Source organism: Athene cunicularia, unplaced genomic scaffold (assembly GCF_003259725.1).
Source record: "Athene cunicularia isolate RWA unplaced genomic scaffold, athCun1 SCF_2, whole genome shotgun sequence".
NCBI lineage: Eukaryota > Metazoa > Chordata > Aves > Strigiformes > Strigidae > Athene > Athene cunicularia.
Window position 1 is genome coordinate 349,791 of NW_020799266.1, and position 18,719 is coordinate 368,509.

Consider the following 18,719-nt stretch of genomic DNA (forward strand, 5'->3'; position numbering starts at 1 on the left):
GCTAAAATAATCATATTTAAAATAATGTATTCTTGCTCTGAGGAATACCTCCACTAATAATCTCTAGTTTCCTAAAGCAAAAGATAGGAAAATAAAGGAGATTCTGGTATTGGAATATTAATCCTGTTTTTGACAGAAAGGTAAACTGATATAATTGCTTTTCAGTCGAAGGAATGGGGGTTTATACAAGTGTGAAAGCATCGGAAAAGGATTAGCATTTTTTTGCATAATGAAAAGCTCTGTTGAATAGGGCACTGAATGGTTGACTGAATGACTGAGATGAAAGGAAGATGAAAATGCAGGCTCCTCTTTCTTTATGCCTATGTTCAGCTCTCCCTAAAGTTATGTTTGTCCAAGACTTGAGAAAACAAGCAGAAGCTCATATTTGAGCAACTTGCTAAGATGCCCCGAGTTTCCATCATCATGTGAAGTAATATGTATGAGAGTAGTGCAGGGAAAGGCTGCGAAACACAGGTTTGTATGGAGGGGAGCTCCAAGAACATGACAGGCAAACCAAATATTGACTATTGGGTATCGAGGATTCCCAGCACTTTGCCTGGGGGCAAGAAAGAGGGAGGAGGGGATGGCCAGGTACAGCTTTGTGCTTGTGGCACAAGGGGCAACAGAGCAGGAGGGAGAAGGAGGCTGGGGAAGGGGAGCTGGAGATGGCGTTTCAGTGACAACGCTCCCTCCATGTAGTAGTGAATCCTCCAACATGCCCATCACTAAATTTAAGTTATGAAATCTAATACCGATTGCTATAGTAACGTCACGCCTCCGTGCTGACCTAGTTTGAGACAAAGGAAGTGTTCCCGCAGCTCTGAGCACACAGGAGGCTGCAGACAAGTCTCAGTCTGTTCTCTGGAAAGAATGGCAGAGGGAGCTGCTTGTTTTTCCCCACCTGCCTCCCTCAGGCAACATGAACTGCTTGTCTCAGTCACTGAGCAAATCCACTGTGGGAGGGCATCTCCATCCTGATCCCAAAGGCAGGCAGGGCCCTGCCTAGCTCCATGTGGACCCACCTCGCTTCATCTGGACAGCTAGGCAGAGGAGTATGTGCCCTGGAGCAAAGCAACATCCTTGCAAATCTGCAGGACCTGGTGGTGCAGCAGCAACAGCCATCACCCTTCAGAGCGCCCTGTTACTGTTGTGCCACAAGCATCCAGGGCACGGACCCTTCCCTACCCTCCCAGCCATCCCCACGTCCTCCTCATCTGCTTAGTCCTCGGTACCCCCAGTCCTGGGGCTGCTGCTTGCTCTGGTAGCACAGTGAGACAGGAGGATCCAGCTGGTGTTTTGGGGCAGGGTGGTAGCACAGAAGGCCAAGCAGAGTGGCCTGCCTTCTTCTTGTCACAAGTTTTCAGTGCAGGTGTGGACAGCCTCCACGCCTGGGGGTCACAGCGTAAGCAAGGTCGAGGGCAGCCATGTTAAGTGCTTTTCGTCCTCTGCTGGCTCCATGGAGGGCTCTGCAAACACACCCCCCTGCTCCAGGCCTGTTGAACAGCACTGACCAGCACAATCAGTTTTGGTCCCAAATGGTCTCATTAGCTGCTGTTCCAGACAAGCTGGAACATGCACCATGTTGTCACCAGCATGTGCCCTGAGTGCCCTGTAAGAGAGCAGAGACTGCAGGTAGGTTTCAAAAGACAGTGACCCTTGCTCACTGCCCTGGTCCTTCCACTCTGTCTCACCAGCTCTGCTTTCTGTCTGAAAACTCTCCCTTTCTTATCTTGCCTTCATTTGTCTCATATGACCTACTTAATGCTTTGCATTTCCTTCTTCAGAGCAGATCCCATCTTCTGGAGAACCTTGTGAAACTTCTATTTAGGGTCAGACAAATAGGTTGTAAAGTTTCTGGGGTTTTGTTCCCTTGAGAGCTGATTATATTACCAGTGACATTTGCATGACAATAAGTTCTCTGTCTCTCTCAAGAGTTCGTTTGCTCCTCCAATTTAGTCAACACATGAAGTCAAATATCTTTGTCATATTGCAGCCATTGATTTTCACAGCATTTGGTTGTGCTGCTAACAAAAAAAAAAAAAAAAAAAAGTAGTATCTAGACCATATTAGAAAGAAAAATTCTTTGTCTGTTTTGAGATGGCTGCAGTCAGACCCAATCCTTCCCCATCACTCCAGCGGGCATCAGCTGTCAGTCCCAGCAGAAATAACCCTTCTCCTGAAGAACAAGCAGGAGACCACAGACATGCACTGAGTGCCCCAGGGCTGCGGGGCACTGTGCAGCTACCAGGGGGCCTCGGGAGCCGTATGCAGATTCCACATTAAAAAGGAACAAATCACTTACACGTGAAGTGAGATGTGAGATCTTTCCACTGGTGACATAAGACTCAGTAGAGTTGAAAAATCAGTGCTGCACACTTTCTTGAACTCTACCAATGTAGCCTACACTGGGATTTAGTTCATCTAGCGTTAGCCACTGTCACGTCCCGCTCTGACGAGGGGGACAAGTGACTCAGATTCGCAAATCCCCAATTGAAGCAGACAACAAGTCTCCAAGTTCAAGCATTTATTAACTACCTACAATGTACTAATTGAACACAAGATAATTGGCTAAGTACAGAGCAAGCTGTGGCAAGCAATACAATATGGTTTGCATTTCTTAATAGAAAAAGGAAAAGAGGGAGATAGAGGGAATGGGGGAGTACAGATCACCGGTCTGGGTTCCTGCACTGATCCTGCTGGCGAGGATTCCAGGAGGCGGCCATCTTCTTCGCTGGCATCCGTCTTCTTTGCTTCACTGCTCTCTCCAGACGGCCGGGGGGGTGGCTTCTTCTCCCCTTTGATTTATACCCACTTTCCTTGGGTCCGTCCCCTAGGTCAACCCACAGACCTACGTATCCCATGTACAGGGAGGGGTAAGGTGTTTCATGGGATGATGTCACTAGCATGATCATGACAGCCCTCATTAGCATATTGAGGGGTGTCAACTTTAATATGCATTTCGTGGATAATGAAGCAAAGTTCATTCACCGGACACATGGCCCTTGAAATCTGCCCAGGTGCCCCAGGGCAGAGCCATCCTGTCCCCACAGGGCTCTCTCCCCCAGATATATCGGGCAGCCTTATCAGCTTCGGCCTCCACAGAAAGCACCCTGTGACTCATGGTTTTGTCTTGGGAGTGCTTGAGGCCTTTCTTCAATCAGCCTCAACTTTTGCTTTCCCAGGCTGTTTGTCTTAGTTTCTCACAGGCCTGATTTCTCGGCTCTCACAGCCACCTAGAAGTTGGATTTGTAGATGGACTGGACAAGCCCATTGGGACACCTTCAGGCAATGGGCAGATTGGTCCTCATAAAGCAATTTGCCTATCTCCTAGGGGTAAGACACATAGCAGATGTGTAGCTGGGTAGGTCCCAGGTAGATGAGATTCGTGACTCACTAGAAGCCATTGACTCCCCTCCATTGCTGTATGGAGAGTGAGGGGCAAAGGGCAGGTGTGCCTTGGTTCTCCTGGTGATGCTGTTACACATCTCAGTGGGAAAGTCCAGGTGACATTAACCCCACAGGAGCTCCTCAGGAGACCCTGGCTTAAGCTCTTCCCAGCAGCCTGGGATGGGCAGTATGGCATGCTGCTCAGACCTTGGTACCCACTCTGCCCCTGGGATGAAGCTCCCTGGCAGCAGTGGGAAACTTCCCAAGGAGAACCGAGTGGCAGAAGGAGGCTGGAAGAAGGTCTGTTGTATAATGAATTGTTCTAAGTAGAAGCCAGCTATTTTTATCCTCTGCGATTAGATTTTGAACTCTTTGAATCATCATTAATGCAACGCCCTGGAAGCCGGCGGCCCCCCTTGGTGAATGCCACATGAAGTGTTCCTGCTAATTCAGGGAACATTTGAATTCATGCGTGTAGGCAGACCGACGTCACCTACACCACAGTATACAATTTTTTAAGCTTCTTGCGGCAGGGTGAGGGGAGTAATTTTTCTTCTGCAGGTTGAGAATCATTTAGTCTTTAGCTAGTTATTAGCATGCTGCTAGGTTTCTATATATAAAAGCCACCCATGTGTTTGCAGCCAGCTTGGATGGCTGGACTGAGGTTTACGTGGGAGATTATGGTACATGGAGCCCTGGAAGAGCTGATCAGCAGAGGGCAGGATTACTGGACTCTGAAGGGTGCCTGCAGCCCTGTCAGGACCAGGGTTTCTTCCTTCTGGAGGACTTCTGCCCTGAGCAGTCCCATTTTACAGGCTGCTTCTTCTCATGCTTCTACCTGCCTCTCCTGACAGCACGTGAATGGCCTCCTGGCCCTTCGTGCCCAGCCGTGGCTCAGTAGTACACATCTCTTCCCAGCCAGTCCTGTTGAGGCAAACCCTGATTTGAAGGTTATGATCTCAAGAGATGCTTTCCAACCTAAACAAATCTGTGATTGTTATATAAATGCCAGCCAAGAAGCCTGGCGAGAGGGTCTCTGGCTTCTTGCAGGCACCACCTGGACCGAGGTCTGGCTGTATGTCTGGTGCCTGGTGTTTTGCACAGGTGCAGTGATTTTGTGGTGCATTATGTTCTTTAGATGGGACATGACACCTGTTAGGAGGAGAGAGCTGAGCTCTCCTGGGAGGTGGTAGGTTCCTCCCTCCAATTACAAGGATGAAGGCCGCTGGGCTGGCATGCAGCGTGGGGGCAGAAGCTTGGGTGTTTCCACAGGGAACAAACTTAGAAGCTGTTGGAAAGCTCTGCTGGTGGGAATAGCAGGAAGTCTATGGCTAAGCTGTGAGGGGGAGGCAGAGAGGAGAGGGAAGCAAGGGAAAAAGGGAATGATGCTTTTGGCTTTAATTGTGTGGAGGAAGAAGAGCTCTTCAGGTGCTTGTTTCTGGATGAAGGCACTGCTCAGTCAGGGCAGCCATGACTGCATTTGCAGAGGGCAGCCAAGGAGAGGACATGGAATTCTTGCATGAAGATGTGTGCCAAGGGCATGGTAAAAAGGAGGGAGGCAGTACAGAGCCTGCACCCACTGCTGGCCGTGGAAGGTGAAATGCAGGAACAGAAGCACCCACATGCAGACTGCAGTCCCTCATGCTATGAAAGCTGCAAGAGGTAGGTCTGATCTCCCTCCTGTTCTCCTCTGGCATCTGGCAGGACAATCCTGATCCCCGTACCTGCATCTCCACCACACGCACCACAGGTGACAGCACACGAACACACATAATCCACAGCCACACAGATGTGTTTGCGCTCATGCTACAGTCCCAATATGCACGCACAAGGAGCAGAAATCCAGGTGAACATCAGGGTGCTCTCAGAGCATTCTGCTCCCTCCCAGGCTTGGTGAGAAGGAGCAAGCCCTGCCCGGTGCCAACTGCCTCTGCTGCGTATTGGACTTATAAACACCAGATAATTGCAAAGTGAAATCCTGGAAATGGACTGAAGCAGAAAGCAGTGAGACAAGGTTGACAGGGTAAGGTACTTCATTTCCTCCTCCTGTCCCCTTCTCACTGAGAGAGGGCAGAGGGTTTGCCCTGTCCTCTGCCCTGTCTCTTGATGCCCTCAGGATAAGCTGTTTTAATGTGGGTTTGCAGAGTTTAAATCAGGAATTTGGCCCATAGGAACATAGAGACATAAGAAAAAGGACAGTTTCTCCTGGAAACCCACCTCCACCCCAGAAGTTAAACTGGAGGCATAGTGGGCACTGGCAGCTGGTTTGCCCAAGTCCCTTGTGGTGCAGAGCCCCAGTACAGAAGCTGATCAAAGCTGATGGTCCCTAACATGGCTGGCTTGCAGGAGGTGGTCTGCCCTCTCACAAGCACTGGGGCATCCCAGGCTTTGTTGTTTTGTGTCTTGGGGCTCGAGCCTGTTCAGAACAGGCAAGGAAAAACCCCTGTGGAGCAGTGGTCCTCTGGCTGCTGCCCTCTCCATGTCACAGCAACAGGAGAGGAATTACTGTGGGGAGATGGGGATGGACCCATGGCCAGTGTCTCCTGGGCAGCCATCCTCTCGAGGACACAGTGCATAGCCTGGTGGAGCACCTCCAAGGGGGCATGGAGCTAGTCTCCAAGGGTGGAAAGGAAGATCTGTTCTCCATGTGCAGGGTGGATAGGACATGACATCACAGGCTGAAGCTGCCACCAGAGAGATCCCAGAGGGATAGTAGAAGCTTCAGAGCATTATAGGATTGCAAAGAAAGAAGACGTCTCCAGGACAGCTTATTAGCTACTGCCCTGGTGCTGCCCTGGGTGACATTTTGACAGACTTCTCGCTCACACTTTCTGCCAGGAGTTACAAACCATAATTTGAAGGACTTACCAAACACTGCCTGGCTGGGCGGTTGGCTGGATGGACAGCTGGGCAGGCATGTGAGAGTGAGGACAGGACATATAACTAGGAAACCATTCCTTTGCTAGTCTTTACACTGCATTGCAACTGTCTCCTCTTACAACATCCAGATCCTTTTGGTTACCTCCTGCTCTGCCCAGAGTCTGAGCCAGTTTAATCTCTTTGCTGTTAAAAGGAGAGAGAAAAGCAAATATTTGCAGTCACTGAAGTATCTCTTACAGTAATGGAGGCTGTTCAGCTCACAATGAAGATGTGATTCGGTCTTCCTGAAGTGGAGTGAACCATCTCCAAGCAGCTTCGGCAGCCCTTGGACCAACCCCATCTTCCACTCACAGTAGATGAGCACAGCAGCTGAGGGTCCTCCAGGAGGGAAACACTGGCCATGCTGAGCCAGGGCAGGAGAGGAGTCCCTGAAGAGCAGGAAGCTTCTTAAGGCAAGGCTGTCACCTCCTGCATATAACAACCAGTGCAACTAAGAAAAGGTTACGGATGATAGTGGTAGGCAACTCCTTTCTGAGAGATATAGAGGCAGCCATGTGCCAACCTGACACGCTCTCTAGAGAGGTGTGCTGCTTACTGGGGGCTTGAATCAGAGATGTCACCCAGAGATTGCTGAGCCTCGTACAGCCCACTGACTATTATCCACTGCTGTTGTTTCTTGTGAGCACCAATGTTACATCCAGGAGCAGTCTGAGGAGATCAAGGGCTACAGAGCCCAGGGAGCAGCAGTAAGGGACTCTGGAGGGCAGGTACTTTCTTCATCAATCCTCCCAGTCAAAGGGAAGGGGTTTGAAAGGACCGGTCGAATCTGTCAAATCAGCAATTGTTTACAGGGCTGGTGCCATAGCCACGGGTTCAGCTACTTAGACCATGGGACTCACTTTGAGAAACCTTATCTAGTTCAGGCTGATGGCATCCATCTGTCAGAGAAAAGGAAGACCATCTTGGCCATAGGCTTGCCAAGCTGGTGAAGAGGGCTTTAAACTAAATTTGACAGGGGAGGAGAACCTCAAACCATCCCACTCCTACCAGCTTGATGTCTGTGCAAGCAATAGATGCCCAGAGCCTGGAGAGGGATCACAGGTCAGCAGGAGAGCACCTGAAGAGGAGCACAAAGGAATTCCAGCCAGAAAGTCAGCTTTACTGGGGGCTCAACTTAAAAGCTTCTGTGCAAATGCACATAGCATGAGGAATAAACAAGTGGAGCTAGAGACTCAAGCACGCCTGCAGGGCTATGATCTTAATGGCATGTGGTGGGAGTGTTGGAACGGAAGGATGCAGACTCTTTAGGAAGCCCTCTATGTCAATGACCAGCTGGAGTACAGAGACTTCTGCCTGGGGATGGATGAGGAGCCAAACAAGAGCTTATGAGTCAGGATTAAAGGGAAGGCAGGGACAGATGTTAAAATGGGGGTCTGCTGAGGCTACCTGACCAGGAAGACTGAGCAGATGAGTCCGGCTATAGACAGAAGCAGCTTCACATTCACAAGTCCTGGTCTTTATGGGGGACTTCAACCACCCTGATACCTGTTGGAGGGACAACACTGCAGTGCATAAGCAATCCATGAGGTTCCCATTGATGGTAGCCTCCTCCTCCAAGTGATAGAGGAGCCAAGGAGGAGAGGTGCTATGCCGGACCTTGTTCTTACCAACAAAGAGGGGCTGGTGAGAAGTGGGAAGCTCCTTTGGCTGCAGTGACAATGAAATACGGGAGTTCAAGATCCTTAAGGCAGTGAGGAGGATGCACAGCAAGCTCGCTAACATAGACTTCAGGAGAGCAGACTTTGGCTTCTTCAGGGATCTGCTTGACAGAATAACATGTCATAAAGCCCTGGAGGCAAGAGGGGCCCAAGAAAACTGGTTGATATTCAAGATTCATCTCCTCCAAGCTCAGAAGTGATGCATCTCGGCAAAGAGAAAGTCAGGTAAGAACACCAGGAGGTCCACAGGAATAAACAAGGAGTTCCTAGACAAGGTCAAACACAGAAAGGAAGTCTACAGAGCATGAAAGCAAGGACAGGTAACCTGGGAGGAATACAGAGAAACTATCTGGGTAACCAGGGATCAGGTTAGGAAAGCCAAAGCCCTGATAGAATTAAATCTGGCCAGGGACATCAAGGGCAACAAAAAAAAAGATTTTACAGGCATGTTGGTAATAAAAGGAAGGTTTGGGAAAATGCAGGCCCTCTCTGGAAGGAAAAGGGAGACTAATGCTTGGGATATGGAGAACGCTGAAGTAGTCTGACATTTTTGCCTCAGTCTTCACCAGCAAGTGCTCCAGCCACAGCGCCCAAGACAGAGGAGGTGAGGATGGGGACTGGAGAAGGAAGAACCACCCACTTTAGGAGAAGATCCAGTTTGAGAACATCTAAGGAACCTGAAGGTGCACAGGTCTCTGGGACCCGATCATATGCATCTGAGGGTCATGAGGGAATGGGCAGATGAAGTGGCTAAGTGGATAATCCATCAGATGTGAGAAGTCATGGCGCTCTGGTGAAGTTCCCATTGACTGGAAAAGGGGAAACATAACCCCCATTTTTAAAAAGGGAAACAAAGAAGACCTGGGGAACTACAGGCCAGTCAGTCTCACCTCTGTGCCCAGAAAGATCATGGAGCGGATCCTCCTGGAAAACATGCTAGAGCACCTGGAAAATAAGGATGTGATTGGTGACAGACAACATGGCTTCACTAAGGGCAAATCACACCTGAAAAATTTGGTGGCCTTCTGGGATGGTGTTACGGTGCTGGTGGACAGGGGAAGAGCAACTGACATCATCTACCTGGCTTGTGCAAAGCTTTGGACACTGTCCCACGTGACATCCTTGTCTCTAAATTGGAGAGAAGTGGGTTTGATGGATGGACCTCTTGGTGGATAAAGAATTGGCTTGACATTCACACTCAGAGAGCTGCAGTGAATGGCTCAATGTCCCTTGATTGAGTGCACCCTCATCAGGTTTGCTGATGACACCGAGCTGTGTGGTGGGGTGACACGCTGGAGGGAAGGGATGTGCCATCCAGAGGGACCTGGACAGGCTGGAGAGGTGGGACATGCAAACCTCTTGGAGATCAACAAGGCCAAGTGCAAGGTCCTGCACATGAGTCAGGGCAATCCCAAGCATGAACACAGGCTGGGGGATGAGTGGATTGAGAGCAGCTCTGAGGAGAAGGACTTGGGGGTATTAGTGAGTGGAAATCTGACAGTGAAACAGCAATGTGAGCTCACAGCCCAGAAATCCACCCGTGTCCTGGGCTGCACCCAGAGCAGTGTGGGCAGCAGGGAGAGCGGAGGGATTCTGTTCCTATACTCTGCTCTCTTGAGAACCCCCCTGCAGTGCTGGGTCCAGCTCTGGGGGCACCAACATAAGGAGCACATGGACCTCCTCGAGCAGGTCCAGAGGAGCCCACAAAGATGATCAGGGACTGGAGCACCCCCTGTGAGGACAGGCTGAGAGTTGGAGGGGTTCAGCTGGAGAAGAGAAGGCTCCAGGGCTGAAAGGGGCTACAGGAAAAGGGAAGGGATCTTTGATCAGGGAATGTAGGGATAGGATGAGGGGTAGTGGTTTTAAACTGATAAGAGTGTAGATTTAAATTAGATACAAGAAAGACATTTTTTACTGTGAGTTTGGTGAGGCCCTGGCACAGGCTGCCCAGAGAAGCTGTGGCTGCCCCCTCCCTGGAAGGGTTCAAGGCCAGGTTGGACGGGGCTTTGGGCAACCTGGGCTAGTGGAAGGTGTCCCTGCTCATGGCAGGGGGTTGGAACTAGATGGTCTTTAAAGTTACTTCCAATCCAAACCATTCTGTGATTCTATGATTTGAGCTTTCTTATCTGCTTGATGTCTGGAGGTGAAGATGTGTTTTGCAGGAGGTGCTGCTGTAAGTCAGTTCAGTGCAACCACTCTGAGCCTTCAAAAAGGCAGTACAAGCGCTGCTGTTGTAAACTCTACCCAAGGGGAAGGTGACTCCAGCTGCTGTTCGGAGTGGTTTGGGACCAACAAAACTGCCATAAATCAGGTGAGGTCATCCACTGCACCTCAGAGACCTCTGAGCATCAGCAAAGCCACTGGTAAGAGGAATGGCAACCCTGAAAAAACACAGGCTGAGGGAAAGGAAGGTAATGGTGCCATGCAGCAAAACCAGTCCCTTCCCCTGGGCTTAGGGATTCATCCTCTCTATGCCCTGACAGCCCCTCTATGGGGGTCTTCTCCTGCTGATGACTCCGGGTGCCCTCCCTGTGGTCAGGGGCTGTCCACCTCCTTGCCATGGTGCCTGACTCGGGTGGGGGGACACAGCAGGGGCACCAGACAGCTGTCGTGAGACACAGCCCTGGCCCAGACTGCAAGCTGCAGCATCATGGATTTGTTAGATTTAATTTCAAGCTTTTTCATCTTTCCAAATTAAAAAGATTGTGCAGAAGTGGTTTGTTGGGTTTTTCCCTTCCCTGACTCCACATCTCAAGAAAGTGCCAAGGATTGCAAAGAGTAATTGAAATGTAATGAAAACAGTTTAATCCGTCTTAAATGGTAACCAGCTCACAGAGAATACAGTCAACACAGCGCGGTGGGCACCAGGGGCTGGGGGAGCCCTGGCTGTCCCAGCAGCCCTGACCCAACACAAGTCCAGCAGCAAGGCTGGTGCCCCACACTGTGCCTGGCCATCAAGTAAAGGGAAGCCCAGAGCAAGCAGGACAGGCAGGAGGATCAGGACCTGTTGGCAACCCTGAAAGAGCTCACAGGAGGAAAAGGGAGCAATAAAATATCTGCCATATTGAAGTGAGTGTCCACCCTTGGCAAGAGCACACCAGCCTAAGAGAGAGGTATCTCTCTGCCCTCCCCTGCTCCCTGCCTTGTCATCCTTTCTGCTCCATCCCCGCCACAAACTTCACTTTTCCTCCCTTCCTGCTTGTCCCCACAGCCCTTCAGTCATTCCTCCCTGCCCCTCTGCTTCTTGAGCTGTCCTGAGCCAGTTCAGGCCCCAGACCCAGCTCTTCTCTTGCAAGCCAGGCTTTCATTACATTTCATTTGTTTTCATTTAATTTATTTAATTTCATTTCCCTGTTTATTTTTAGTCCTAGGGCAGTTTTACTTTATTCTGGAGCCCAGTGAACACAAAAGCGGTGATGCTGATGTGCTTTATGGCAAAGGAGTCACAGGGCTGAAGTGTCTCTCAGGAGTGCCCGGGAGACTTCTGTTTCAAATATTGATTGCCCTTTGTAGGAAAAGATGCATTTGCTATCAATATCCGGAGTCATCCCATTATAATTAAATCAGCGCTGTGTTGTTTCCTTAGGGACTGTCTGACTCCTGTAGCTTAAAGTGGTGGGAGAAGCACAGAGTCCATCAGAGTCGGGGTGGCCTCAGGCGGCTGCACCTGAGCAAAGGACCTTGCTGGGAGTCTGGATCTGGCACACAGAAGGAAAGGAGAAAGAAGCCACAGTGGGCAGAGCTGAGCCTGGGCAGATCAGGGTGATACTCAGGGAGGATTTGGACTCCCCACTACCTGTGGGGCTTCCCCTCCAAGTCGAGCAGGGTTGAGCTTACTCGTTCATGGCCAGCTGGAACGTAAAGGACCAGATGGATGGCTCAGTCTAAAGCCTGCCCTTCTACACTTCGTCCTTCTCTTCTGTCCAGAGGGTTTCCTTTGAGAACATCTCCTGGGCCTTTTTGTCACTGCTCTTTAACCACTGCACTGATGCCAGCTTGCACAAAGCAGAAGCAGGTCTGCTTGGCACATCCATGAGTGGCACTTCTGTGGCACTTCTGTGGCACTTCTCCAGCCAGCACCTGCTGCCGCTCCGCCAGCTCACATGGGTGCTGTCCCATGGGCAAGGGTCTCCAGAGAGGCTGGTGCACCTAGCTGCCAAAGAGCACAGTGAGAAAAGGATGGCACCCACAGGGACCATGAGCAGCTGGACACGTCTGATGTTGCATTGTATGTTTTGGCAAGAAGGAAAGGTTTGATATCAAAGTTCCCCCAGCTCAGGCCAGGATAACAGTCATGTCCTCATCCCCAAAATGTATGGACACTGTCCATCCGGTGAAGAGGCCTGGGGGACAAATCATCTCTCCCACACCACCAAAGCCCAGACCACAGGGCAGGGCACCAGGCTGTAGATGATGGCATCTGGACCAGCTGCAGGGCCCAGGTCAGCAGCAGGTCAAGAGGACCCACCCCATGACCGTACACAGCTTCTCCAGGTGGGTTTCAGGACAGGGCCAAGCAAGCCTTGAGTAGGGCCACAGGATCTGCTGGGGACAAGAGTCGTGCAGGTTCACATGAGTTCTGGGGACAGCTGGCAATGCCTAGAAATGCGCTTGGCTGAGCTCAGCACAGGAAAGCTGTCAGGACCCCCCCGGAGCAGGATTTGCAGGAGCAGAAGTCTCTGTTGAAGCAGGGTGGGGAGCCCAGGCTGTGTCACCTGCTGCCTGCAAACCACAGGTTTACAAACACCAGCTTTGCTTTGCCAACCCCGTGGAAGCAATGGAGTTAGATGGAGACTTTTTAAAACCCATCAAGCTATGGAATTTTTTTTTTTTTTTTTTTTGTGCTTCCAAACAATTATTTAAAGCCCCAGATGCTTTTCATTTTTGGTATATTTTCCCTGTGTGAGGAAGAAAATCAAGCCTGCCAACTCCTATTATCCTTCAGTGATTGCTGACTCCACTCCCCGCACCAGTGGGGTCCTGGCTATTTTCGCTGACCAGACTGGGTGGAGGAGGGCAGGCTCCTTGGGAAGACCAGAGTCAAAACTGTGGCTGAACAGGGAGAACCGAGGAGCCCAGACTACCAGCTCTGCTTGTCACAGAGACACACCATTATCCTACTCGTTCTTTAGGAATAATTCCCCCTTCTAGGTGTATATTGGGGAACACTGGATCATCCTCCTGTTGGAAAATGGCTCTTCTGCACAGACCCTTGTTGTCCCAGGTCCCAGAGCAGCCATTCAGCCATATGTACATGTTTTGGAGCCCTGGTCTTTGGAAAGGTAGTCTAGGATCTCATTCTCTGGATTTTTACACCCATAGGATGCCTCAGTGTTTGCTAGTTGCCTTTAAGAGATGCAAATGACAACAAAAGGGAAATAAGAAACTAAACTGAAAGGTAAAAGGAAATAAGAATTTGTTTACACACTACATGATTTTAAATAGGATTTAAGTATGGAAAATCAACTCATTGACTGACAATTCATCTCATCTATATGTTCATTGATTTTCTTTAAGCAGTCCCCAAAATTTTGTCCTTTTTTTCCCCGTATAACCCAGTTCAGCTGAGGATCCCTCTGAGCCAAGCAGGATGAGGTAAGCACACCTGAGAAACCTTCAGTGAGAAGCTCCCCTGCCGAAGGGGATCCTCTGTGTCCGGCTGCCCCCCTTCACCACCCGCAGGGATGTCTGTGCCAGCTGAACAGACCACAGATGCCCAACCTCAGCCCCTTGCTGTGGCAGAGGAGAGGCAGAGGCCAGGCTCAGAGGGTGGCACAGCTTCCCCAGGAGCAAAGCAGCAAGGCAGGAAAGATCAGCTGAGCAGCTCAGGCTCTGAGTGTTCAGAAACACCTCTGTTCTCATCATAGCTACTGAAACAATTTCCTCTGGGGTAAAACATGCCATAAACCAGGGCTCTTGTTAGAGAGACGATGTTTGACATCATATCACATTAGCGCAGCTGCACACAACACACAAAGCAGGGCTGCCAGCCCTCTTCTGAGATCCAGTAAACACAGAAACACAAAGCGTAATGCAGAAGATGGCATGCTCAGCTCCAGACTTCCCTTGGCTCAGCCAAGGCCCGTGTGCAGTGTTTGACAGCAGATTTTTATCCAGCCCCCTGAAAAAATGGGACAGGAGCAGTGATTTGCTGGCAGCACCCCTGATAGCCTTTGTTCCTGACTGGGGAAGGGACTCTATTAAATAAACATATGCAGGCACCAGAAAAATAGCAGCAGAATTATTTAAGCAGCCTGTGGTTGAGCACTGAGACACACAAGCACTTAAACTGCAGCTAGAAAGAATGAATCCTTCCCTGCCTCTGCTCCTGTACCCTGTTCTCTCCAGCCCCTGGTCTCATGCCCCTTCTTCTCCTCCCTGTCACCTCCCCCATCCTGCTTCTCTCCTTTGTCCCTTAACCTTGGTGGTATTTGCTTTTAGAGCTGGGACAGCCCTCGCAAGGACGACCCAGTGAGGAGTGGGCTGCCAAAGAGTTCTCGACAGGCTCTGAGCATCTGTCCTCTTCCTCCAGGTTCAGGGAAGTCTGCGGGGGAGGAGGGTCAGCGCTCCTGCAAGGGCTCTGCCGCACCATCCCTGAGCGATGGTCTAGGAAACACTGGGACCATGAAGGGCTTAGGAGATAACAGAAGCCGCCACCTCTCTGATAACCTGGACTCCCCTCAAGACTCTCTTTATGCCCCCCAGGACAGGAACCCATATCTCCTCAGCCCCACTGACTCCTTCGCCATGGACCCTCGATTCCCAACCCAGAACACCCTCCATGGAGACTGTCTCCTTCCACTCAACAATCAGATCTCCAACAGCAGTACTTTCCCCCGCATCCATTACAACTCCCACTTCGAGGTCCCAGACGACAACCCTTTTCCAAGCCATGCCCAAGCCACTAAAATCAACCGCCTGCCTGCAAACCTCCTTGACCAGTTTGAGAAGCAGCTCCCCATCCACAGAGATGGCTTCAGCACCCTCCAGTTTCAGAGGAGCGATGCAAAGCACCGGAGCGAGAGCCCTGGGCGCATCCGGCACCTTGTCCACTCTGTCCAGAAGCTTTTTGCCAAGTCCCAGTCTCTGGAGGGCCCCACCAAAGGCAACATGAATGGCAAGAAGGGGGGGGATGATCCCAAGCAAAATCGGAGGAGCAAGAGCAAAGACAGAGCTAAGACCTCCGAGCCCAAGCGCAGGACCAGATCCAACATATCAGGCTGGTGGAGCTCAGATGACAATTTAGACAGTGATACCTGCAGCTACCGCAACCCAATGGGCCTCATGACACTGGGCCGGCAGCCGGACCACAGCCAGCCGAAGTATTTCATGCACGCTTACAATACCATCAGCGAGCACATGCTGAAATCCTCCAAGAGCAATAATGACCTCAAGGTCACCCCTTGCACCAATATCCCCATCAACAATGACTCCAACTACATTAAGAGGGGCTCCTGGTCCACGCTGACACTCAGCCATGCCCGGGAAGTATGCCAGAAGGCCTCCGCCACGATCGACAAAGCCTTGCTGAAATCCAAGTCCTGCCATCAAGACTTGGCCTACCACTACCTGCAGGTGGGTGCAGCAGGGGGGGTTATGGCTTGCTCCATGCAGGGAGAGTGCAGGAAGACAGGGGACACCCTCTCAGTAGGCGTCCTATTGCCCAGTAGACCTTATCAGACAGCTCCAGATGATTCAGCTGCCACCTCAACTCACATTGCCCGGAGACAGCTGAGGGGGGTTAAATTCTCCAAGACCCCAGAGACAGGCCACCACACCTGCAGGGACACTGGTGCTGATGGGGTTCAGCTCCCCCCGCTGCAGCACTGCCCCAGGGCCCCCCAGCCCCTGTGCTGGACCATGGTAATGTGGAGAGGAGGTGATGTGCCCACACCACAGCCTCGGCACCCTCTGTTGTGATCCCCATTTGCTGCAGGACCCCAGCCCCGCCCCCGCTGCCCACCCAGACCCTGCAGATGCTGTGGTGGGGCAGACTCCTGGACAGCCAGGCACGAAGCTGCCCACACATACTTGTTTCCACTCAGTGCCCAGACAGCTGGGCATGCCGAGGAGCCATGGCTCATATCCCACCCGGACACAGCTCCCCAGCCTCTGGCCAGGCACCACTGCCCTCCCGCGGTCTGAAGGTCACCAGTAACTAATACTTAACCCTTTATATCCACGCATCGCAAGGATGTGCCGGCGTGCCCAGTAAGCCCCGCTCTACAGAGCTTCCCTGGAGCGCTGGTAGGACCTGCAGCTCCGCGGGGCATGGCTGCCTTTGCTGCTCACCTGGACGCAGGGCAGGGCTGTGGGGCCAAGAGGGCAGTGCCAGCCGCCCCATTTGCATGGCAGAAGCCTGCATGGCTAATGCTGGTTTGAACCACCCCCGTCACCAAGAGTGCCAGGTCACTGGCAGTTTCAAAAAGCGGCGCTTGAAGAACATAAGCCTGGTTGTGCCCTAGATAGAGGAATGAAGATAAATAAGCCAGGCCTGGATGGAGGGAGGAGGGGACTAGTCTATGTATGTAAATCTCCAGCATCCTTTTTAATGCAAAGGTGTCATGGGCTCCCCTGGCTGTGGCCAGTGGGCTTAGAAGCTTTAAAGAGCAATGAATTACTGAAGCACAGTCTGCTTTCAATACCTTGCTGCCCACGGATGCAAATCAAATTTCAGGGGGACTTTTTGCGTCAGGAACATCATCAGAAAAAATGTTCTCGGCCTGGTTTCTTTTTCTTTGCCCCTTTCCTTTCAGTTAAGTTTAGGAGGTTAAAGAGCTACAAACAAAATACCCGCTGGCACTGTTCCCCCTCTGGGTGCGGCCGCAGAGCCCAGTGCAGGCAGCCCTGGGCACCGTATGCAACCCCCAGAGCCCCTCACCTCACCTCCCGGGGTGTGGCCATGGCCGGGGGTACGAGACTGCCCTGCTCATTATTCCCCACCATGTAATGAGCCTCCGTTTCTCGACAGCCTGACGGAGGGCTGTGGGCACAGCTGGGTGGCGTGAGCCCAGCCAGCAGCTGGGCAGCCCCACCACTTGGCTGGGAGGACACGGGTGCCGCCCCGCTGCAGCCGAGCGAGCCCCCACGGAGGTGGGACCAGCCCCTCAGCCCTGGGCCAACCGACGCAGGCAGCGGCCAGGTAGGGATCTTGTTTTGAGGGGAAGCTTTTGCCCAGCTCCCTCCCTGCCCTGACCCTCCTGGGACCATCGGACGGGGTTGGCAGCCAGTGCCACCAGACTTGGAGCGGGAGCAGCCTGGGTAAAGAGCAGCTGGCAGCTGCTGGCAGCATGGCTGTAGGGGCACCAGGGGACACTGGGGTGTAAGCGGCATCCTGAGCACCTGGGGCAGGCCCCATGGCTGGCAACATCTCACCAGCAAAGTCAAGACCCCAGGCACCCAGGCCAGAAAACACGATGTTCAGTGCCCCCACAAAGCAACAGGTCACAGATGCTTGGGCTGACCTTGCCCCTAGACAGCCAGTGTGAGCCCGGTGTGTCGGCAGGGCACAGAGCTAGGGGCTGGCCCTCGGGATAGGATGGTGTGGTTGTATCCAGACCTCTCCTTGGCACAGGAAGGGGACTAAGCTGGCAATGGAGAAGTCACCTCTGGAGCCCGGTGTGTGGGAGATGTCCTTTTGCAAGGCCATGTGTCCCCTGCCACCCACTCCTCCCTGGAGCAGGACAAGCCCACTCCCTGCTTGTGCCATGGCAAGAGACCACCTGCATCTGTGGGTGCACTGAGCCCAGTGCCTGGGGAGCACGGAGGCCCTAACCAGCTGCGGGCGGGGTTGCTGCAAGGTAGAAATGCCCAGTGGGTCTCAGAGGTGAAGAAGTGCCCCTCTGACATAAGGGAGGGCAGGAGGAGTGGGATGGGGACAACAGGACACTCCAGCCTCCAGGGTGGGGTAAGCCCCCCAGGCTACTCACCTCTTCTGCCCCATTTGCAGTCTTTAGTCTTGGGGCTCATCTGGGACTATCTGGGATCCATGTGGTGTTTCCAGGCCCAGACCCAGACATGGGAGCTGAGAGTGGGTGATCACCAAGCTCCAGGTCGTGTCCTGTCAGGGTGGGGGATTTCTCAGGAGCAGTCCCCAAGGTGACACAGCACTGTCCTTTGAGCACAGTCCCCAGGGAAGGAGGCTGCGTTCCCCATCCCCTGTTCCCCCCTCCCCATGGGCCCCACATGCACCTGGCAGTGCAAGGGAAGAGGCTGAAGGGTCAGGATCCCAGTGGCCAAGAAGCTCCTTGGAGTGAGAGATGCCCCAGGCAGGGAGTGAACAGGAGCAGGCAGAGCGGAGCAGCATTTCTGCCCCAGACACAGACTCAGACCCATGTTTGTGGATAGTGAGACCACATCGAAGGGACGGGCAGTGTTGGAGCTCCCAACAGACAGAGTCATATCACAGGCACCTTTAGCCTGATGCATCATCCAGATTAGGTGCCCCAACCCCACTTACAGTCAGACTGCACCAAAGTTTCCTTAAACCCCAGTAACCCAAAAAATAAATTTGTAATCCTGAGTGGGCAGCCTGTCCAATACCAGCCACCCCGCAGATGCTGGCTGCCCTCACAGCAGCCCCACAGAGATCCCATGGGGCAGGAAACCCAAGCCAGGTCCTGCCCAGAGGGTGCCCTGCCAAAAGGACAGATGGACCCCCATAAGCAGCCCGGGCTCCAGCTTTCATTCTTGAGGACATGCCTGAGACCACACGTAGCCCTCAGGACACCACAA

The 18,719-nt window shown here is 52.2% G+C and overlaps 1 protein-coding gene across 5 annotated transcripts in view; it reads left to right on the plus strand.

Moving 5' to 3' along the window:
* The window catches only part of DLGAP4 (DLG associated protein 4), a 151,224-nt gene that overhangs the window by 68,470 nt on the left and 64,035 nt on the right, over positions 1–18,719 (plus strand). For 3 of the 5 annotated variants that reach the window (XM_026867237.1, XM_026867238.1, XM_026867242.1), the window contains exons 2-3: positions 14,518–15,560; positions 16,957–17,127. In XM_026867237.1, the coding sequence (XP_026723038.1) occupies positions 14,610–15,560; positions 16,957–17,127 (1,122 nt within the window). In that variant the 5' untranslated portion in view covers positions 14,518–14,609. Of the gene's footprint in view, positions 1–14,517; positions 15,561–16,178; positions 16,233–16,956; positions 17,128–18,719 lie in introns of all 5 variants that reach the window. The other 2 variants (XM_026867240.1, XM_026867241.1) reach the window with 2 other exon arrangements.